At 36.5% G+C, this 18,366-nt stretch overlaps 1 protein-coding gene across 2 annotated transcripts in view; it reads right to left on the bottom strand.

Annotated features, from left to right (window-relative positions):
• The window catches only part of SLC36A4 (solute carrier family 36 member 4), a 51,353-nt gene that overhangs the window by 14,828 nt on the left and 18,159 nt on the right, over positions 1-18,366 (bottom strand). For both annotated transcript variants that reach the window (XM_023239344.2, XM_019811652.3), the window contains 4 exons: positions 18,211-18,295; positions 12,779-13,006; positions 10,763-10,861; positions 4,206-4,375 (listed from right to left, as the gene is read on the bottom strand). In XM_023239344.2, the coding sequence (XP_023095112.1) occupies positions 4,206-4,375; positions 10,763-10,861; positions 12,779-13,006; positions 18,211-18,295 (582 nt within the window). The remainder of the gene's footprint in view (positions 1-4,205; positions 4,376-10,762; positions 10,862-12,778; positions 13,007-18,210; positions 18,296-18,366) is intronic.

Raw genomic sequence — 18,366 nt, 5'->3', positions numbered from 1 at the left:
CATGTGAATTTATTCTAGGCCAGGATTTTTCAAAGTCTAATCAGGAACCATTAAAGGGGCTATGATATCAATTGGGTGAGTTGAGTTGTGAATATGTTTTTTCCTAATATATAGACTGGAATAGAGAATATCAGGGGACACTGTATGCAGAAAATATGTGTTTTTATTTAGCCTTATACTTATTTCAGTTATTTACATGTGTGTGGGTGGTGTGTACCACAAAAACGCATATACACACAGACGCACATACACTTATTTCTATGATGGTTTTTCTATAAAACATTTTCCTTTCTTACTATAGGTTCTAGTTTGAAAAGTTAAAAAGCCACCAACTGGAACCAAATAAGAAGGCACGGTAACTGTGCTGGGGAAAAAGTGAAGGGGTATGGAACAGACCTCGTGTTTCAGGCTAGTAAAAAGCAAGCAACATAACAAAAGTGAACAAAGGAAACCACAACAAAAAGAAAGATGTTTGTTCCTATTATGTATATACCATCACTCAGAAGGACACAGTAAGACAGAACCCACATAAATACTCTGTGCTATTTTAAGTCCTCTTGTGAACTTGTTCTACCACCATTGATGCTCAAATCTCCACACCTTCCCTTACAACATTGACTAGAAATCTTCACCTGATGGCTTACATTCCAGAAATTGCTATTAGAGGAGGTAGAGAAACATGTAATCTAGGAAGATTTTACAATGAATATGGCATCCATGCTCCAACATAAATACTGTTTGTCTGCCAAATTCCACATTCCAGTATTTTCTTCAGGCTAATTTCATGCACACTTTTCCTATTTAGGACCTCCTTGATGGTAAGAAGAGTCTATAAGTTAAAGTAGTACATAGCAATTTATGTCAACCCCTGGGACCACGGTGTGAAGAACAGAATCTACATAAAGTGATATGAAAAATTCTTCATATCGATCCAGACAAAAAGAAACATCCTTTTATGGCCTGTGTAATGTTATCATGGTGACTTCATTTGTATAGTGTTTTTAAATCAAAAGGTTATTTCCTCTTGGTTATTTTGCTTGCAACTGCACTGTGCCTTTGCTCTTCAGAGGACACATTCCTTCCTGGGTGGCAGTGTGCTGGGGGTTCTCAGAGGATGGGCTAAACACAGTGGGTCGCTCTGAAGTACCAGTTTCAAAGGTTTTTTTGAGGGAGAACTATTTTTACAAAAAGCAACATCAAGATTATGATTATGTAAACAGAGCAGGAGCTGATACTATGCTTGAGGCAGGCTACTTGGGCAAGTCTAGTCTCAAGACTCCCAAGGGAACACTTTTGTCTTTTCCTCTCCACTGTTAATTGGGTTACGTTAGTGGAAGTCTTGGAAATACACTGCTAAAACATCACTCAACTAGGACTAGTAGTGGTGCCTTGGTTATATTATCAGGTAACATGGGAAATGCTATTAAACCTAGATTCCTATTTAGCAATCATTTACCAAGGGCCTCTTAAATGCTGAGCAATGTGCTAGATCACGGAGATACATCATCAGCCTAAAAGATGAAGGGTTCCTGCCCTTACAGTGCTTATATTTTAGCTCAATTATCATCTCTAAGACACATTCTTTGCTTAAAAATCTAAATGCGATCCACTGAACAATACAACTCATAACTAGTTTTAAAAGATGTCACCTCAAACAATAAATAGTTAATAACCTGGAACCTCTCTAATTCATACTTTCTTTATCCCGGGGCTGCTTTCTAATGCAATATTTTCTTGTAGGAATACCCATTATGAATTCTGACAATGTTAAGTCACATGACATCAAAAGCCCTTTACAGCTCCTCATAGCTAGCAGCTACGGGTTCCCTAGGCTCTTATGACAGCCATCCGCTTTTATACCAACAGTAATGAGTACACTGCACATTCTCGGACTTCCTAGGCCTGTATCGTCCTAAGCACAGGGAAGGAAAGGAAAAGACTCATACAGAGCACAACAAGAAAAAAATCTTAGATATAATCCCATGATCATTCCGGTCCAAACTCCTCCTTTTACAGAAGACTATCACTATAACAAGACAAGCATCTCCTCAGCAGTCTTTCTCAGTCTTGGCTATTATCTTAACTGTCCCAGCTGCAGAGACCATAACGAAATGGACAGTAGGCCACACAAGGCTTAGCTCCACAAGGAGAAGGAACTACCTAACACAAGTTCTCTAAAGGTGAATAGCATATCTTCACTTGCTTTCTGTTTTCTCCCAGATCTTTGTTTCTTAGAATACGTGTAACTAGCCTTTCTTCTAAATGAAAAGTGGGTGACTTAGCTAAGCTTTCTTGAAGAGAAATGATGATGCAATGGTCCCTTTTTAATCAAGACTTGCAACTAATTCTGTTCTAAGGGTAAAGCCATAGCAATTAGGGATAAGGTGAGAGCAGGAAGGGGATGTGGAAAAAGGGAAGGATTAAATAGAACTATTGAAGGGACAGTATCGCTCCCACAGGATTTAGTGAATACCAGAAGCATTCCCTACTCATCTTTCCCACTGTTCCTTCACCATGCTCTTAACTCTCTGGGGACAGGAACATCTGAACTTGATGTGCGTGCTCCCACTTCAGTCCCTTCTCTCTGGGAAGAATTCTGAGATTGTTTCCACCTATATTTTAGTTTCAACATTGAAAGTCGCCAGTTTTATTTATAAAAATTCTTAACAGTTATTTATCTTTTTTTGAGAGAGAGAGAGCGAGCAAGCATAAGCAGGGGAGAGGCACAGAGAGGGAGACAGAAGATCTGAAGCAGGTTCTGCGCCATGAGCACAGGGCCTGATGTGAGGCTCGCACTCTCGATCATGAGACCATGACCTGAGCTGAAATCATGAGTCAACCACTTAACTGACTAAGCCACCCAGGCACCCCTGTATAAAATCATTCTTAAGATTTATTCTAAATATTATTCTAAGTGCGGAAAGATATCACTGTTTTCATTATATGGTATCTGAAAAGAGGACCTATGATACCATAATTTTTAGCCTGATTCTTATATTAAGCTGTTTAAGCTGCTAGTCCATATTAAATTGTTACAAAAAGAGGCGTATTTGGAGGAAACAAAATTATATAATCAACTATAATGTAGGTTAATGAAATAAATGCTTAAAATTATATATCTTGTTTGTAGTCCTGTCTCTAGCCTGAAACAAACGTATAACATTTGAAACAACATGCTTCCATCTTGAAATACATTTATAAAATGGGTCATGGCTAAAGCAGAACTATAATTTTAAAAAATAAACACACTGCATGTGTGTCCCTCGCGCAGCCTGGGAACTATTCTAGGTATATTCTTTCTACCACAAATGGCTTCCTATATGCATTTGGTCTTACAACATTTTCAACTCCAATAAAAATCCAGGACTTGTCTACTGAATGGTAGACAAACTCCCAAACTACAAACAGAAAGCCAGAGTATACAATATTTTAAAACATTTCGGGTTTCACAGACTTCTATCCAAGCAGCCTGAGCAGTGTGACATTAATTAAATCAGCAATTTAAAATTTATTCTTTGTATTTATCAAAACTAAGGAGTTATCTTCCATTTTATAAATAAGGGTACAGGTCTACATGGTCATCACTAGCAATAGCTTTTAAAATCTCCAGGGACCAATCTCTGGAAGAAGGAAAAATCCTACATAATTCTTCATTTTGCAGAATACAGTTCTAATATTAAGATATTAAGATGCACCATATTATATTTTTATAATGTGTCCTACTTATGCTCTGAAAGGACTTGGGGTATGTACAAGATTAAAGCTTACCAGTAAAATAGTGAGGGTCATAAGTGATGGGTTATTTTATCAGGAACCCAGAGTGTTGGATTTTTTGGCATCAAGACATGTATTACAATTTCTATTATAGTGAGTCCATATTAAAAGATCCATATTTTACTTTGATATTTTACTCAAATTTGGGATATCCTATAATTTTTAATCTTTTCAAAGAATCTCAAAAGGACCTATAAAATACTAGATGGTCTCTGAAGATTGTGAAATCACAATAAAATAAGAAATCACAAATAAGGTTATACAGATAAGGAATCACAAAAAAATTTTAAATGTTTAAACCATAAATCCAAAAATACATCTTTGTATTTATACATTTATACATACATATATATATAATTATATATATTATAATTGGTAAGCTATATTTATAGAGTATACAAGCTAGGATTAACAAAATCAGGTCTACCTACCACACATCCTGGGGAAGATTTAAAGTTATGCTGCCTTTAATTTCATCACGGAAACACATATATCCTAAAGTAGCTAATGTTACATACAAAGTTGTAACAATTCCCATGCCAATATTCAATGCTTGGGGGAAGCGTTTTGATTCTTTCATTTGATTTTCCAGTGGAAGGACCTACAAAGAGAATGTAGGTAATACAAGTCATTTAAAATGATCTGTCTTATATATACACAAGTATTCATATATACTTGTCTTATATATACACAAGTATTCTGTCTTATATATACACAAATTAATCTTTCTATAGTTTATATGCAAATTTTATTTCCTTTTAAAAAACACAAATTACTGAATATTTTTCTTGGTGTTATATATATTATTTACACTACAGATTTTTAAATCCTTAAAAAGGTCTGAAATCAGCTCTTACTAAGCAAACCTGTCAGGTTTTTGTAAGTAACTTCTTATTTTGGAATAACTTCAGATTTACAAAAAAGTTGCAAAGACAAACAAAAAACTCCCATACACCCCTGACCAGTTTCCCCTAATGTTAACATTTTATACTACATTTTATACTACATTTAAAGTACATTTGTTACAACTAAGAACCAACATTGGTACATTATTAAACTCCAAATTTTTATTTGGATTTCATTAGTTTTTCCACTAATGTCCTTTTTCTGTTCCAGGGTCCCTTCCAGGATGTCACATTGCATTTTGTCACCATATCTCCTGTCTCCTTAGTCTTCTCTTAACTGTGATGGATTCTCAATCCTTTATCATTGTTCATCATCCTGACAGTTTTGAGGAGTACTGATTAGATATTTGGTATAATTTCTCTCTACTGGGGCTTGTCTGATGTTGCCTGATGTTTGTACACTGGGATTATAGATTTTAGAATAAGATACCACAGAAGTGAAATGCCCTTCTCATCACACATACTATCAACATGATTTATCACTGGTGAAATTCACTTTGATCACTTGGTTACGGCAGTGTTTGCCAGGTTTCTCTGCTTGTAAACGTCTTTTCTTCTTTCTCATCATACTCTGCTTGTTGGAAGCTAAGTCACTAAATGCGGCCCATAATTCAGGGACTGGGGGGGATTAAGCTACACCTCCCGGAGAGGAATACCTACATAAGTGATTTGGGAATCCCTCTATGTACAAATTTACTTAATTGCTCATTTATACTAGTATGCATTCATGTATATTGTCTTATGCTTTGGGTATGAATCCAAAGCATTTATTTATTTTGTTGCTCATATTGTTCTAGCTTTGGTCATCGTGAATCCCATTAGGTTCTCGTATTCCTTGTAGTCCTCTGACATGCCTCTGTTCTTTTGTTTTTTGAGCACTTCCATACTTTTTGGCACTACAAAACGCTCCAGACTCATCTTGAATTTCCTGGTTTCAGCCCCAGAATCAGCCATTTCTCCAAAGAAATTTCGTTCTTTTGTTGTAGAATGGTACTTAGAAATCAAGATCTGGGTGCTGAGTGGGCTTGTAGTGACTGTGTATCTCTGCTAATAGGACTTCTTATCTGATGGTACTAGGAAATACATGTGTGCATACTAACCTATGTATATTCATGTCATAAATGCTTCTGTATCCATGTGTATCTACTGTGTGTCAATTTTGTGAGATGAGTAAGTTATGTTTATTATGTAAAAAAACCTTTAAAAAAAAAAGAAAAAAAAGGCTAATTGAAGAGTTAAGCTACTTTAGGCAATTCTTCAGAGGTTCTGGCCAGGTGATCTGATCATACAGTAAAAGACACTAAGAAATAATAACAGCAATTATTTACCAAGTACTTACGATTTACCATTTTTTAATTGAGATAAAATTGGCATAGAACATTATATTAGTTTCAGATGTACAACATAATAATTTGATATTTGTATACACTGCAAAATGATCACCACATGTCTAGTTATCATCCATCATCATACAAAATTACAATTTTTTTTATAATGAGAACTTTAAAGATTTATTCTCTTGGCAACTTTCAAATATGCAATAAAGTATTACTGCCTATAGTTGCCATGCAAAATTTACAAACCTTTAGCTAGACTCACCAGTTAAAAAAGAGAGCACAAATAAAATCAGAAATGAAAGAGAAGTTACAACTGATACTACAGAAATACAAAGGGTCATAAGAGACTACAATGGACAATTATATGCCAATAAACTGAAGTAGGATAAATTCCTTGAAATATATAATTCCAAGACTGAATCATGAAGACATAGAAAATCTGAATAGAAAGATTACTAATAAGGAGACTGAATCAGTAATCAAAAAAACTTCTAACAAACAAAAGTCCAGGACCAGATGACTTCACAAGCGAATTCTACCGAACATTCAAATAAGATTTAATACCTATCCTTCTCAACTTCTTCCAGAAAACTGAAGAGGAGGGAACACTTCCAAACTCACTTTACGAGGCCAGCATTACCCTAATATCAAAACTAGACAAGGACACCAAAAAAAAAAAAAAAAAAAGAAAAGAAAAGAAAAAGAAAGAAAGAAAATTATAAGCAATATCCCTGATGAACACAGATGTAAAAGTCCTCAACAAAATATCAGCAAACCAAATTCAATAATACATTAAAAGGATCATATGCCACAATCAAGTGGGATTTATTCCCGGGATGCAAGGAGGATTCAGCATCTACAAATGAATCAACATGATACACCAAATTAACAAAATGAAGGAAAAAAATCAAATGACCATCACCACAGATGCACAAAAAGCATCTATAAAATTCAATATCCATTCATGATAAAAACACTCTACAAAGTATGTACACAGGCAACATTACTCAACATAATAAAGGCCACATATGACAGGCCCACAGCTAGTACCGACTCAACAATAAAAAGCTGAAACTTCTCTTCTAAGATCAGGAAAAGTCAAGGATGGCCATGCTCACCCTTCTGTTCACTTTAAGAGCTCCTTCAATTCCAAATGACAACCCTGCCAGGTAGAGTACTCCCGGTTATAAGTTTTTGGTTTGTTTGGTTTTTTTTCCTTTCAGCACTTTGAATATATCATGCCACTACCTTCTGTTCTGCAAAGTTTCTGCTGAAAATCAGCTAACAGCCTTATGGGGGTTCCCTTGTACGTAACAAGTTGTTTTTCTCTTGCTGCTTTAAAAATTCTCTCTTTAACTTTTGACATTTTAATTACAATGTGTCTCTGTATGGGTCTCTTTGGGTTCATCTTATTTGGAACTATCTGTAGACCTGCATGTCTGTTTCCTTCTCCAGGTTAGGGAATTTTCCAGCCGTTACTTCCTTGTTATTTTTTATGCCTTTTTTCTCTCTCCTCCTTCGAGGATTCCTATAATGCAAATGTTATTCTCCCAGATGTTATCCCACAGCTTCCTTAAACTTTACGTTTTCAAAGTTGTTTTTTTTTTTTTATTTTGCCTGCTCCGTCTGGGTGAATTGCATTGCCTTGTCGTCGAGGTCACTGATGAGTTCTGCTTCATCTGGTCTGCTGCTAAACCCCTCTAGTATATTTTGCAGCTCAGTTAGCACGTTCTTCAGCTTTGTGACTTCTGTTCGGCACTTATATTTTCTCTCTTTGTTGAAGTTGTCACTGTGTCAATCCATTCTTCTCCCAAATTCCATCAGCATCTTTATGACCATGACTTTAAACTCTTACCCACTAATAGATTACTTCTATTTCAGTAAGGTCTTTTTCAGAAGTTCTGTCTTGTTCCTTCATTTGGAACACATTCCTCCATCTCATTTTTCCTGACTTTTTGTGTTTGTTTCTGTGTATTAACTGAAACAGCTACATCTCCCAGTCCTGAAGGAGTGACCTTGTGTAGGAGGTGAACTTCATCATTCAACCTTGACCTAGGTCTTGGCTGTCACCTTTGTGACTGTCTAAGCAGCCTGATTTAATCTTGAGAAGTTACAGTTGTTGAGGGCGTGCCAAGACCTGCCAGTGTTCCAGTGTGGGGATTTTAGTCAGTACTAAATTTCAGAACAGTTGAAAGCCAGATTCCTGGGCAGCAGCGTTTAAAGTATGGAAATATACAGTCTGTAGGGCTATAATTGTTAACCCTGCTGGCCTCTAGAGTAGGAGATCTGGAGGGGTCCCCTGGATAACAGTTGCAAAAATTGAGGCTTCAGACAACACTCTAAGCTCCTTTCTGGGAGGTACCACCAGGCTGTAGCAAGGCCAAGGGAGAGCACAAGACGGTGTCTCCCTGTGTTCCCTCAGAGTGCTTTGGTAGCCTCAAGATGCATGGCAAACCTGAAGCCTGTCCCTCAGGTTAAAGCTTCAGAACTTGTAAATAAGCCTTTTTTGCTGACAAACTGGAGTACATTTCAGTCAACTGTCTGTACAGCACCCTGGGCATGGCAGCCTGCCAAGAACAGTCTTTCCCATTGTTACAGTCCCATGGGGCCCTGGAACATAAAACCTCCTAGCCACCAGGGCCAGGGATCAAGGGGTGTCCCCTGTGTGGACTACACTTGCCCACAGCCTTAGTATGGCAGGGGAATAGCACTGGGGGCAGGGCACACCCACCATTGTTAGCAAGGCAGAGGGAGGCTGCTGTGTTTTTGAGTGTCCTCCTGCGCCAGCATCACAGAGGGAGCCTGCCAAAATGGTGCCCACCAGTGCCTCCATCCCCAGAGAAAGTCCCAACATGTCCCTGCCTCTCCAGAAGATTCTTTAAGATTCACAAATAAAATCTCCTCCACATACAGCCTAGGCACTTTTCAAACTGCAGCTTTTATGCTAGGTTCTGGGGCAAGTGAGTCCATATGCGAGCCCTTTAAAAAGGAGTTTCTCAGATCCTACAGTCCTCTGGATCCCACAGATGTAAGCCCCACTGGGGACTTGTCTCTGCAGTGCAGGTCTGAAGGGTTGGGATGCCTGATGTGGGTCACAAACCCCTTGCTCTTCAGATAAAAGCTCCCTATATTGGGTTGCTGCACTGGGGATGGGGTTTTTGGTGAAACCTCATCTCTGTCTCCCTCATCTGTCTTGATGGGGCCCTTTTATCCTCTGTTGTGGAGGAACTCTTCAGCTAGCATTCAGTTCTTCTTCAGGGGGATTATTCCATACGTGGCTGTTGACGTGGTGTGTCCTTGGGAAGGGGGGAGTTCCGGATCTTCCTACACTGCCATCTTGGACCAGCCCCTGCCAGGTATTTTTCTAGATGCTTTGAATGCAGCATCTCATGTGGTCCTCAAAATAACACTATGAGATAATAACTCTAGTAATATCTCCACTTTTGAGGTGATAGGTCCATATGGGAATATTAACTGGTTAACAGAAGAGAGAATAATTTGGATGCTGTAAAGATCATCCAGACCTGAAATAAAGGGCTACGGTCAAGAATGGTGCCGGTGTGGCTGGAAAAGGAGAAAGGGAAGGAAATTCACATTTAGATAGGCTCCTTCACATTAGACAGCATTTGGGTGTTTCAAATGCATTTTCATTTATGGGGAAACAGGAAAGAAAAACAGACATGCCTTCATTACTGATGGGATGGGGGAACCAGGGGCAAAGTGAAAGGAACTGTTCCAATGTTTCAAGCTTGAGCAACTCTACAAAAAAAAAAAAACCTGAAAGTAACAGGACATGAGAAAGTGAAGCTGGTTTTAGATAAGACAGTCTATGTAGTACTCTGGAGTTGCTGAACTTAAGCTGTCAGAGGAACAACTTAACTGGAAATGTCCAATAGTTAACTAGAGCTTGCTGGTTAAAGACATAAGTGAAAACCTGCAGTTATTTCTGTAACAGTTGATAAGTGGAACTGTAAGAATATGTGAGAATTCTCTAAAGGAGAATTCAGAGAGACAAGGAACGCAAGCAAAATGCTGTAAAATTGTCTTGTAGATCTATTTCATCTGTAGTTCGCATAGATGTATAAGTGGTTTTGCTCCTCTACCAAACCATCTGACAATGGAACATAAGCTGCAGAGCAGAAAGCAATCTTCTATTTTCCCCAAATCTACACATTTCAGGCTTTAAATAGACTGGAAGCATCTTGAATGGAAATATTTAAGACCTTAGAATCCTCAGGGTACTTGTATTTCTTGGTATTAGCTTTATGATATTATCATTTCTCAAAACAAATATGACATGTGCAAATCTAAAGGGAGAATTTATATTTGATTCTTCTATGTAATGGCAACTTTGTAACAATTTCAATCCACTTCAAATCATCTAGTCTATAAAATATGATGTTTGGGGCTTGTCTGAATGTAACTTGGGCTTGGCAGAGTAGATGGAATACAGATAAAACAAAGTCGGCCATGAGTTGGTTTTTAAAGCTGGGTGATGCTTATACAAGAGTTCATCATACTATTCTCAAGATTTTATATCAGGCTTGAAATTTTCCTTAATAAAACATTAAAAATCATCTAAACTAAACTATAATTCAAGTCTACCCTATCAAACTGCAAATAGTGTTCTGGTAATGAAGGAAATAGAAACAAAAAAGAAAAGTGCATTTTAAATGTAGCTTGACTACATAAATCTTTGTGTTAACTTAAAATTTTTATGAACAATAATGAAGAACAAATCCTTACCACTCCTATGCCTTCAAAAGCAAACACAGCAGTACCAAAAAAAAGTGGGTATTTTTTCCAACCAGCCACTATTGGAAGATTGTGGGGATTTGGCATATTCTGGAGAAAGAAAAAAAAAAACAAGAGAAGTTACATCTTTACTTATTTTAAACAATGTAAAACGAAAGCGTGACATCATATACTTCTGAGCTTCACAGTAACAAATTTATGTTATAAAAGTGAATAATTCTTTCAATAAACACTTTAAGCACCTATGTTAAATGTAGCCAAGCTGTTAGAATTTCACTGCCAAAAGCCATTGTTTCCCTCATGCCCACACATTCCATCTGAGCTCAATGCTCCCGATTACCTGTTTCCACCTTCAAGTCCCAGGCTGTTCACACTGGGTATGGCTCCTGGCACAACAGGAAATAACATAAGCAAACTCAGTCTGAACTGAGTGCCATATAGTCAGTTATCAACCACTGCTCACGGTGTCCAGTGAAATTCATTTTCTACTCTGTTTTGCTCTTTCCATCTCCAAGTCACCTGGTTCCTGATTTTGGCTTTCTACCTCATAACTCTGCTGCTTCCTCGTAAAGGTCTCCTTGATGCAGTGTCTTACACTTTAACCAGCCAGTTGCCATTACTCTTATTATTCGTACATACTCCTTGACCCTGGCTTTGATTACTCAGCCCCGACCCACAGCCTTGTTCCAACTTTTGCCATCCGGAGACTCACAAACTGTACATCTTGTTCAAGATCTCTGGTTCCACAACGACTATATCTTCCAGCTATCCCAAGTCTGCTTCCTACTCTGTTTACCACCCTGTGTTCTCTGCCCTCCTTAATTGGAAGTGGAATTCAAGGTCAAGAAAAGAGGATGAAAAAAATAACCTGAAGTGTAAAAGCACATGGATAATTTGGGTAATAAAGAGGTCTAGAATATCAGAAGCGTAGGGAGACTTGTGTGAAATAATGGTTATCCATGATGGAAAATACAAGTTATGGTCAAAATGAAAGGGATATTTAAGTGTTTGGGTCATCTGAGAATACCTGTTATTCAAGACTCACACTGTTCCCTCTACCTAAGGAACTACCTTTTCTGCTCCACTAATTCTTACATGTTCAGGTAAGGGGTCGTGAACTACAGCCTTATGAGATGTTCCTGCCTGTTCCCTTCCATCTTATGTACAATAAGAAAATGTCTACAGGTTTTAGAATTCAGGGCAGGGGGAATGAAACAGACCCATCATAACAGAGTTTGTGACAAACTGCCAATGGAGGTTTTAGGACAATTGCAACAGCAATATACAAAATGGATTGGCTCAGGAAAGACTAGAGCAGGCATTCTTGACCTTTTCTGAGTCCTCAGCCCCTTAGAGATGAAAGCTATACACTGCTCAGTAGAATAATGCATATATACATACAGAGATGCTAAATCTTGCAAATAATTTTAAGGGATTTGCAGATCCCCTGAATCCCATCAACCAATGTTTTTTTAAGGATAGTCCTTGTAGGGTTAGGATCCTCAGACTTCAGACAATGAAATCAGCTGAGGTTGCATACTTCAGACAGACAGACTACAGATTAGTAGAGTGGCAGTGAATGGAAGTGGTGGCAGCAAAAACAGGTTCAGAAGTCAAAGAAAATTATAAAACTACATCTCGAGACTGGTTCAAATCTTATAAGAATAAAGAAAACACTAGTGAGTTCTTTGTTCCCTGTTACACAGTGTACTGAGGCACTCCTAAATCTTACAACTCAATAGGGTAGGTATCACTATCTTCTGCAGCAGTGTCACAAAGCCCAGAAACAGATTTACCAAGATTCAAAACCAAGCCTGAAGACAAAGCCTGCGCTCTGTGTCACACACTTTGCCAGCTGAGCAGGAGCCCCAAGTTTACTGATTATCTCCTGTGTGCCACATGACGAAGTAGGGGTCTTCACACATCATTACTTTTACCTCCAAAGTGAACAAAGAATTAGTTATAAGAACCACAGGTTAAAAACGGTTAAAAACATGTTATACTTACCCTAACGACATACTGATAAATTATCACAAGACTGACAGCCATGGAAAGGTTGGCGAGGAATGAAAGCACAAACAGATTCTTTAGCTCACGAATGAAGACCAAAAGAATTATAAATGGAAGAAAGCAAAGCATATATATCCTTAGGTCAATACTTCTTCTCTCACATGGATTTGATGAATTGGTACTATTCAAAAGTAACACTTTACTCTCCAGGAATCCTTCATGAACCTACATAGGATTACCAGGAGAATAAGGAAGAGGGGGAGAAAAAAACTTTCATCAACTTATAAGTGACAAAATATCAAGAAATTACCTATACACTCTATGATAATTCCTTTACAATAAATGTTTATATTTTTTCAAGATATTGTAGCTTCCTAGAAATACATATTTATCAAATTTAAGGATAATTAAAATAGGATAATTCTTCTTTGCAAAACAACTTCTTTTATCATACTGTAATAATAAAGTTCACTAGAAAATTATGAGGATGAATTTACCAATTTATTTTGAAGCTTTGTGCTCATGATTCCAGCAAAGGCTCAACCTGCTTCTGAGATAATCAAAAGTGGATGTATACTTGCCTAGAATGACCATATTCTACTCCAGATATCCTACTCTGACTTACTCTCTTCAGAGAAGGTAACAAGCTCATATACCTCTTAGAAATGTACAGTAGTCAAGATAAAGTTTAGAAATCATAGCCTAACTTTAAAGCTGTTTTATAAAACAACTGTTTATAAATTATCATCACTATCAAAGGGTTGCCTGGCTGGCTCAGGCAGTTAGAGCGTGTGACTCTTGATCTTGGGGTTGAGTTCAGGTTCCATGTTGGGTATAGAGATTACTTAAAAATAAAATCTTTTAAATAAATAAATAATCATCACTATCAATACATGCATGGCCATGTGCTAGATGTAGATAAATTTTTGCTAGAGCAAAAAACTTCAATAAATCAACTTTACCTTCAAATTAATTCAGCCACTTCTATATACCAACATTCAGTGTTCAAGAGTTACAGTAATTTGTAGGTTCCACATATTAAAACTTGTCTCATTCAATTAATCACATAATCCAACTTACTAAAACAAAAATGAAATTATACAGGACTCTACAAACACTCTTACAAACTCACAGCAGAGGTATATAATATTATAATTTAAATGCTAGGGAAAATCTATTTGCCCACAAACACTCTACACCCTCCTTTGAACACAATGACATTATCAAGTCTCTAGATACTTAAATTCTTAAGAACAAGATCCTATAATAATAATAGGGAACATTTTTTGAGTACTGAACTAAATATATACAACATCTCATCTAATCCTCAAAACAACTGTCTGAGATGGGTAGTAGTATTAATGTCAACTTATAGTTGAGGAAACTGAGGTTTAAAGAAGGGCCTTAAAAAAAACCTTACATAATATCAAGCCAGTAAGTGGTAGTTCTAGGATCCAAACCCGGCGGGAGACACTAGAATTTAGCTTATGACCACTGCATGTTAACTGGACCAAAATACTGCAATTTGGAAAGGGGAGGCCCCTTGCTCAACTAGCCACCTGCCCTCTACTTTGACATCTCTCTCTCTAAATATAATAAGTATTCAGAGGCCCATAAGTCAGAAGTTTAGAACAAAATTATAATATGATTAACAATTCAACTGTTTCCTATATACTATATAGAAACAAAATTATATAGAAGTATAATTCTATACTTCTAATTTGTGATAAACAATGTTTAGTATCACTACAAATGTACACATCACCTTAAACTGCAGGCAATGTATTTACTAGTTTTAAGTTAGATAGGCAATTTGTAACTTGTACTGGACTAACAAACTCTCAGGTTATACCATGAACCATTTAAGAAATGCATACCTCACATTTATCTTGTAATTGGCCATCAAAACTTTGTATTTTAATTTTTTTTTTTTTTTTTTTTGAGAGAGACAGAGAGAGAGAGAGAGAGAGCGCGCAAGCAGGGGAGGAGCAGAGAGAGAGGGAGACACAGAACCCAAAACAGGCTCTAGGCTCTGAGCTGTCAGCACAGAACGTGATGCGGGCCTCAAACCCACAAACCATGAGACCATGACCTGACCCAAAGTCAGTCGCTCAATCAACTGAGCCACCCAGGCGCCCCCACAACTTTCTATTTGAGGATCTGAAATTAGAAGCAAAATTGGTAATTCACATTACTTGGCTTTTAAAAACATATTTTATTTGTTGACTCGTTTTCCCAGTAACAAAATTATTTATAGCCAAATGCTTCTGTATCAAAGAAGTACCACCCATAATCAGATTAGATAATGATCAACATTAAGCTCTAACAAGGATACCTGGCAAGAGAAAATCAGTTATATAACCAATTTTAAAAAGGGTTGTTTGAATGGTGAGATGGTTGGGAACATGAAATTAATTCTACCACAAATATCTCATAATAATTTAGTATTCTTTGCCAGAAAAATGATTATAAAAATCATCAGGATTAAAAAATAAAATAAAGTGTAGATACATACCCAGAGCAAGATTCAGGTAAACATTTGAGTCCTTTGGTGCCCTCTAGAGACAGATATTGGCTATCTAATAGGACTTCCTATGATCTCACATGTTTACCAAAATGCAAAACACTGAAATAAATATTATAAAATAAAATTACTAAATTCAGTTGTTTCCATTTAAAGCTTAAATTTACTAAAATCTACTACTTATTAATTTTCAATGATTCAGTAATTTAATGGTTAAAATTCCAAAGGTAGATTATGTTCTTCAGCAAAGTTAAAATACAAAATTAAAAAGCCTTAACACCCTATATTCGTATACTGCTTTACATTTTGCAAAGGCTTTCACAAACCTTTTGTCACCTGAGCCTCATGATAAGTTTAGGAGGAACAATGGGAGATTTTGTTATTATTCCCATTTTACATATAAGGAAACTGAGGCTTGACCAGGGATAAGGAGATCTTGCCCAATGTGTGATTTAAAACTGAGAGAGAAGCAATTTGAATGTGGATATTCTGTCTTTAAAATACACGGTCTTAAGTATCACTCTATCTTTTTTTCTCTTAATATCCCTTCCTCACTCTTCATTCCCAAAAACACTACTTTATCTACCTGAAATGTTCTAGAGTATCTTTGAGTAGGAACAGAGGGGAGCTACAATAACCACGACGGATTAAATCATTGGAGGCACTATCCATTCATTTTCTCCTGCCAATTGTCCACAATGACTTAATGGGACCAAAAAAAGTCCTGTGGCAGTCAGAGTAGGAGGTTCACACATCTGTATGGCAACTAACCCCTTACTTCTCTGATCTGTTAAAATATTGCAACTTTGATTTTATGTAGATTAATGTGGTAATAAACTTACAGTTTTTAACTCTAACAATAGTAATTGGTAACGTATAATCAACCAGTGTGTCTACTCTTGGAGACTGCTATAAAATGTGAGAGAACAGATCTGCAGAGAGTGAAAATCTCTGATGCTACTGTCTCAATAACCATCTGTCTGCTCTGCTGAGGTGAAGTGTTCACCATTGCTTTCAACTTTTCTCAAGTCTGCGTATCTTTTACCATGTTGCTTTTTATAACTCAAAGGACTTTCATTGTTCCATCTATAGCAGGCATTCTTCTCCCAGAGAGTCACTTTTTCTGCCTGGTCTTCTTAGAACATGTACAAATGAGTTAAATTCTTCCATTCAACTTTGGAAGCAACTGATAATATTTCATAGGAGAAAGTCACCAACCCTAAGCTTATAGACATTTATTGTATGCATTTACATACTCTATGTCATATGCACACACACGCACAACTAAAATCAGACAAGGTCCTGTCCAGTGATGAACAATTAATGTAATGGGTGGCACCAGTGTGTCATAGACCTAGTTCTCAGTTTAATCTGCATGACTTAGGGCACACTGCTCATGCTTTTTGAGATTTAGTTTACACATTCAAAAAATGAGCATTGTACATGACAGAGTAGTGGTAAAAACTAAATGAAAAACTAAATGAAAAATGCAATACTTTATTAATATAAGATTATTAGGCATTGCTAGCATTATTCTTAAATTCACATCAAGTTTGTGGTGGCTCTCTTAGAACATAAAAGAAAAGATACATGACTACCACATTGTATAATCCTGGAAAAGGATCATTTTTCATCATATTCTACATAAATGACTGGTAAGATGGTATGTCTTATCAGTTCTTGACAACAGATAGTCTCTTGACTGAGTTAGTAGTCAAAAGAATATGCAACTTGTGGAATTAAATACTTGTAAGTCAAAAGCACACTGTCTATAATGAGTAATGCTAACGAAAGCATCTACTCTCCTATTTGTAAGGAAGGGTTGACTCCGTGAGCCTTTCCAACATTAAAAATCTAAGCTAGGGGCTTTAGCAAATTATGGCCCAAACACCAGATCCAGCCTACCACCTAAATTCTTGAAATAAAGTTTTATTGGAATATTGCCATATATATTTGTTACTATCATTATTGTCTATGGCTAAGTCAAGAAGACCATATGACCTGCAAAACTGGAAATACTTATTATCTGCACCTTTCCAGAAAATTTGTCATTCCTGGTCTAAATATAAAATGAAGCATACTTTATACTTGAAAAAGTGAGTCAAATATATACTTATATATCTACATATAGGTTCTTCAGAAAACATATTCATATCATTTTGCATTAAAATACCTACAAGTACTGTATCTTATATGTAAGATGTCTACTATTGTACAATGCACATATGGATAGTTAACAAATGTTATTGATTAAAATAATGATTAAAGCAGAACAGGGTGTAATGTACTAGTTACAAGTTAAAGTGCATAAAGAAATGTATTTTGGCGCTGTTTTGATAGGGGAGCTTTTTTATTTCAGTGCTTTGCATGTTTGTTCAAATTGACAGTCTCTACCAAGACTGCAAACCACTTCCTTTAAAAGTGAACCCTTAAAATATGGAGAGAATTACAGAACACTACACATTTTTGGACATGGTATCTATTTAGACAATAGCAATAATTACTGGATTTTAGTAATGCCCTCTTTTTACTTCACTTTTTAGGTTGCTGGCTAAACCATATATGTTTACTTATAAAAAAATCAATTTAAAAATATGCTTCCAAAACATCTGTGTATCTGCTTTTGAGGCCTAAATTTCAAGTATGTAAGAATCAGTCAAATTATGTCCGGTTCTGATCTGACATAACAAACATTACTGATATACAATGGCAAGAAAAGTAAAATCAACAACAGCAGCAGAAAATCCAACTTACAAAAAAGAAGACTAAAGGAAAATTTACAAAGGAACATGCTTTATGAAAGCAACACATTTTCATATTCACCATGGTTTACTCAAAGGAAATATGATGCCAAAACTATGGAATGGGAAGAAACTGATCTCCATAACTGAAGAGAAATACTTACTTGTTTTACATTTTCAGCTAAGAAGACAATATAAACACTACAGAATCCCAGCTGTGTTATCACCAGAAAAAAGTCAACCACACTCCTGAAAAGAGATACCCACAAATAAGTATCAATAAGAGCTGCTGATATATTATTTTTCTCTTTTTAAACTAT

The sequence above is a fragment of the Felis catus genome, chromosome D1 (genome assembly GCF_018350175.1).
Source record: "Felis catus isolate Fca126 chromosome D1, F.catus_Fca126_mat1.0, whole genome shotgun sequence".
Lineage (NCBI taxonomy): Eukaryota > Metazoa > Chordata > Mammalia > Carnivora > Felidae > Felis > Felis catus.
Note: the sequence above shows the minus strand (reverse complement) of the source record. Positions and strands in the feature narration are given on the sequence as shown.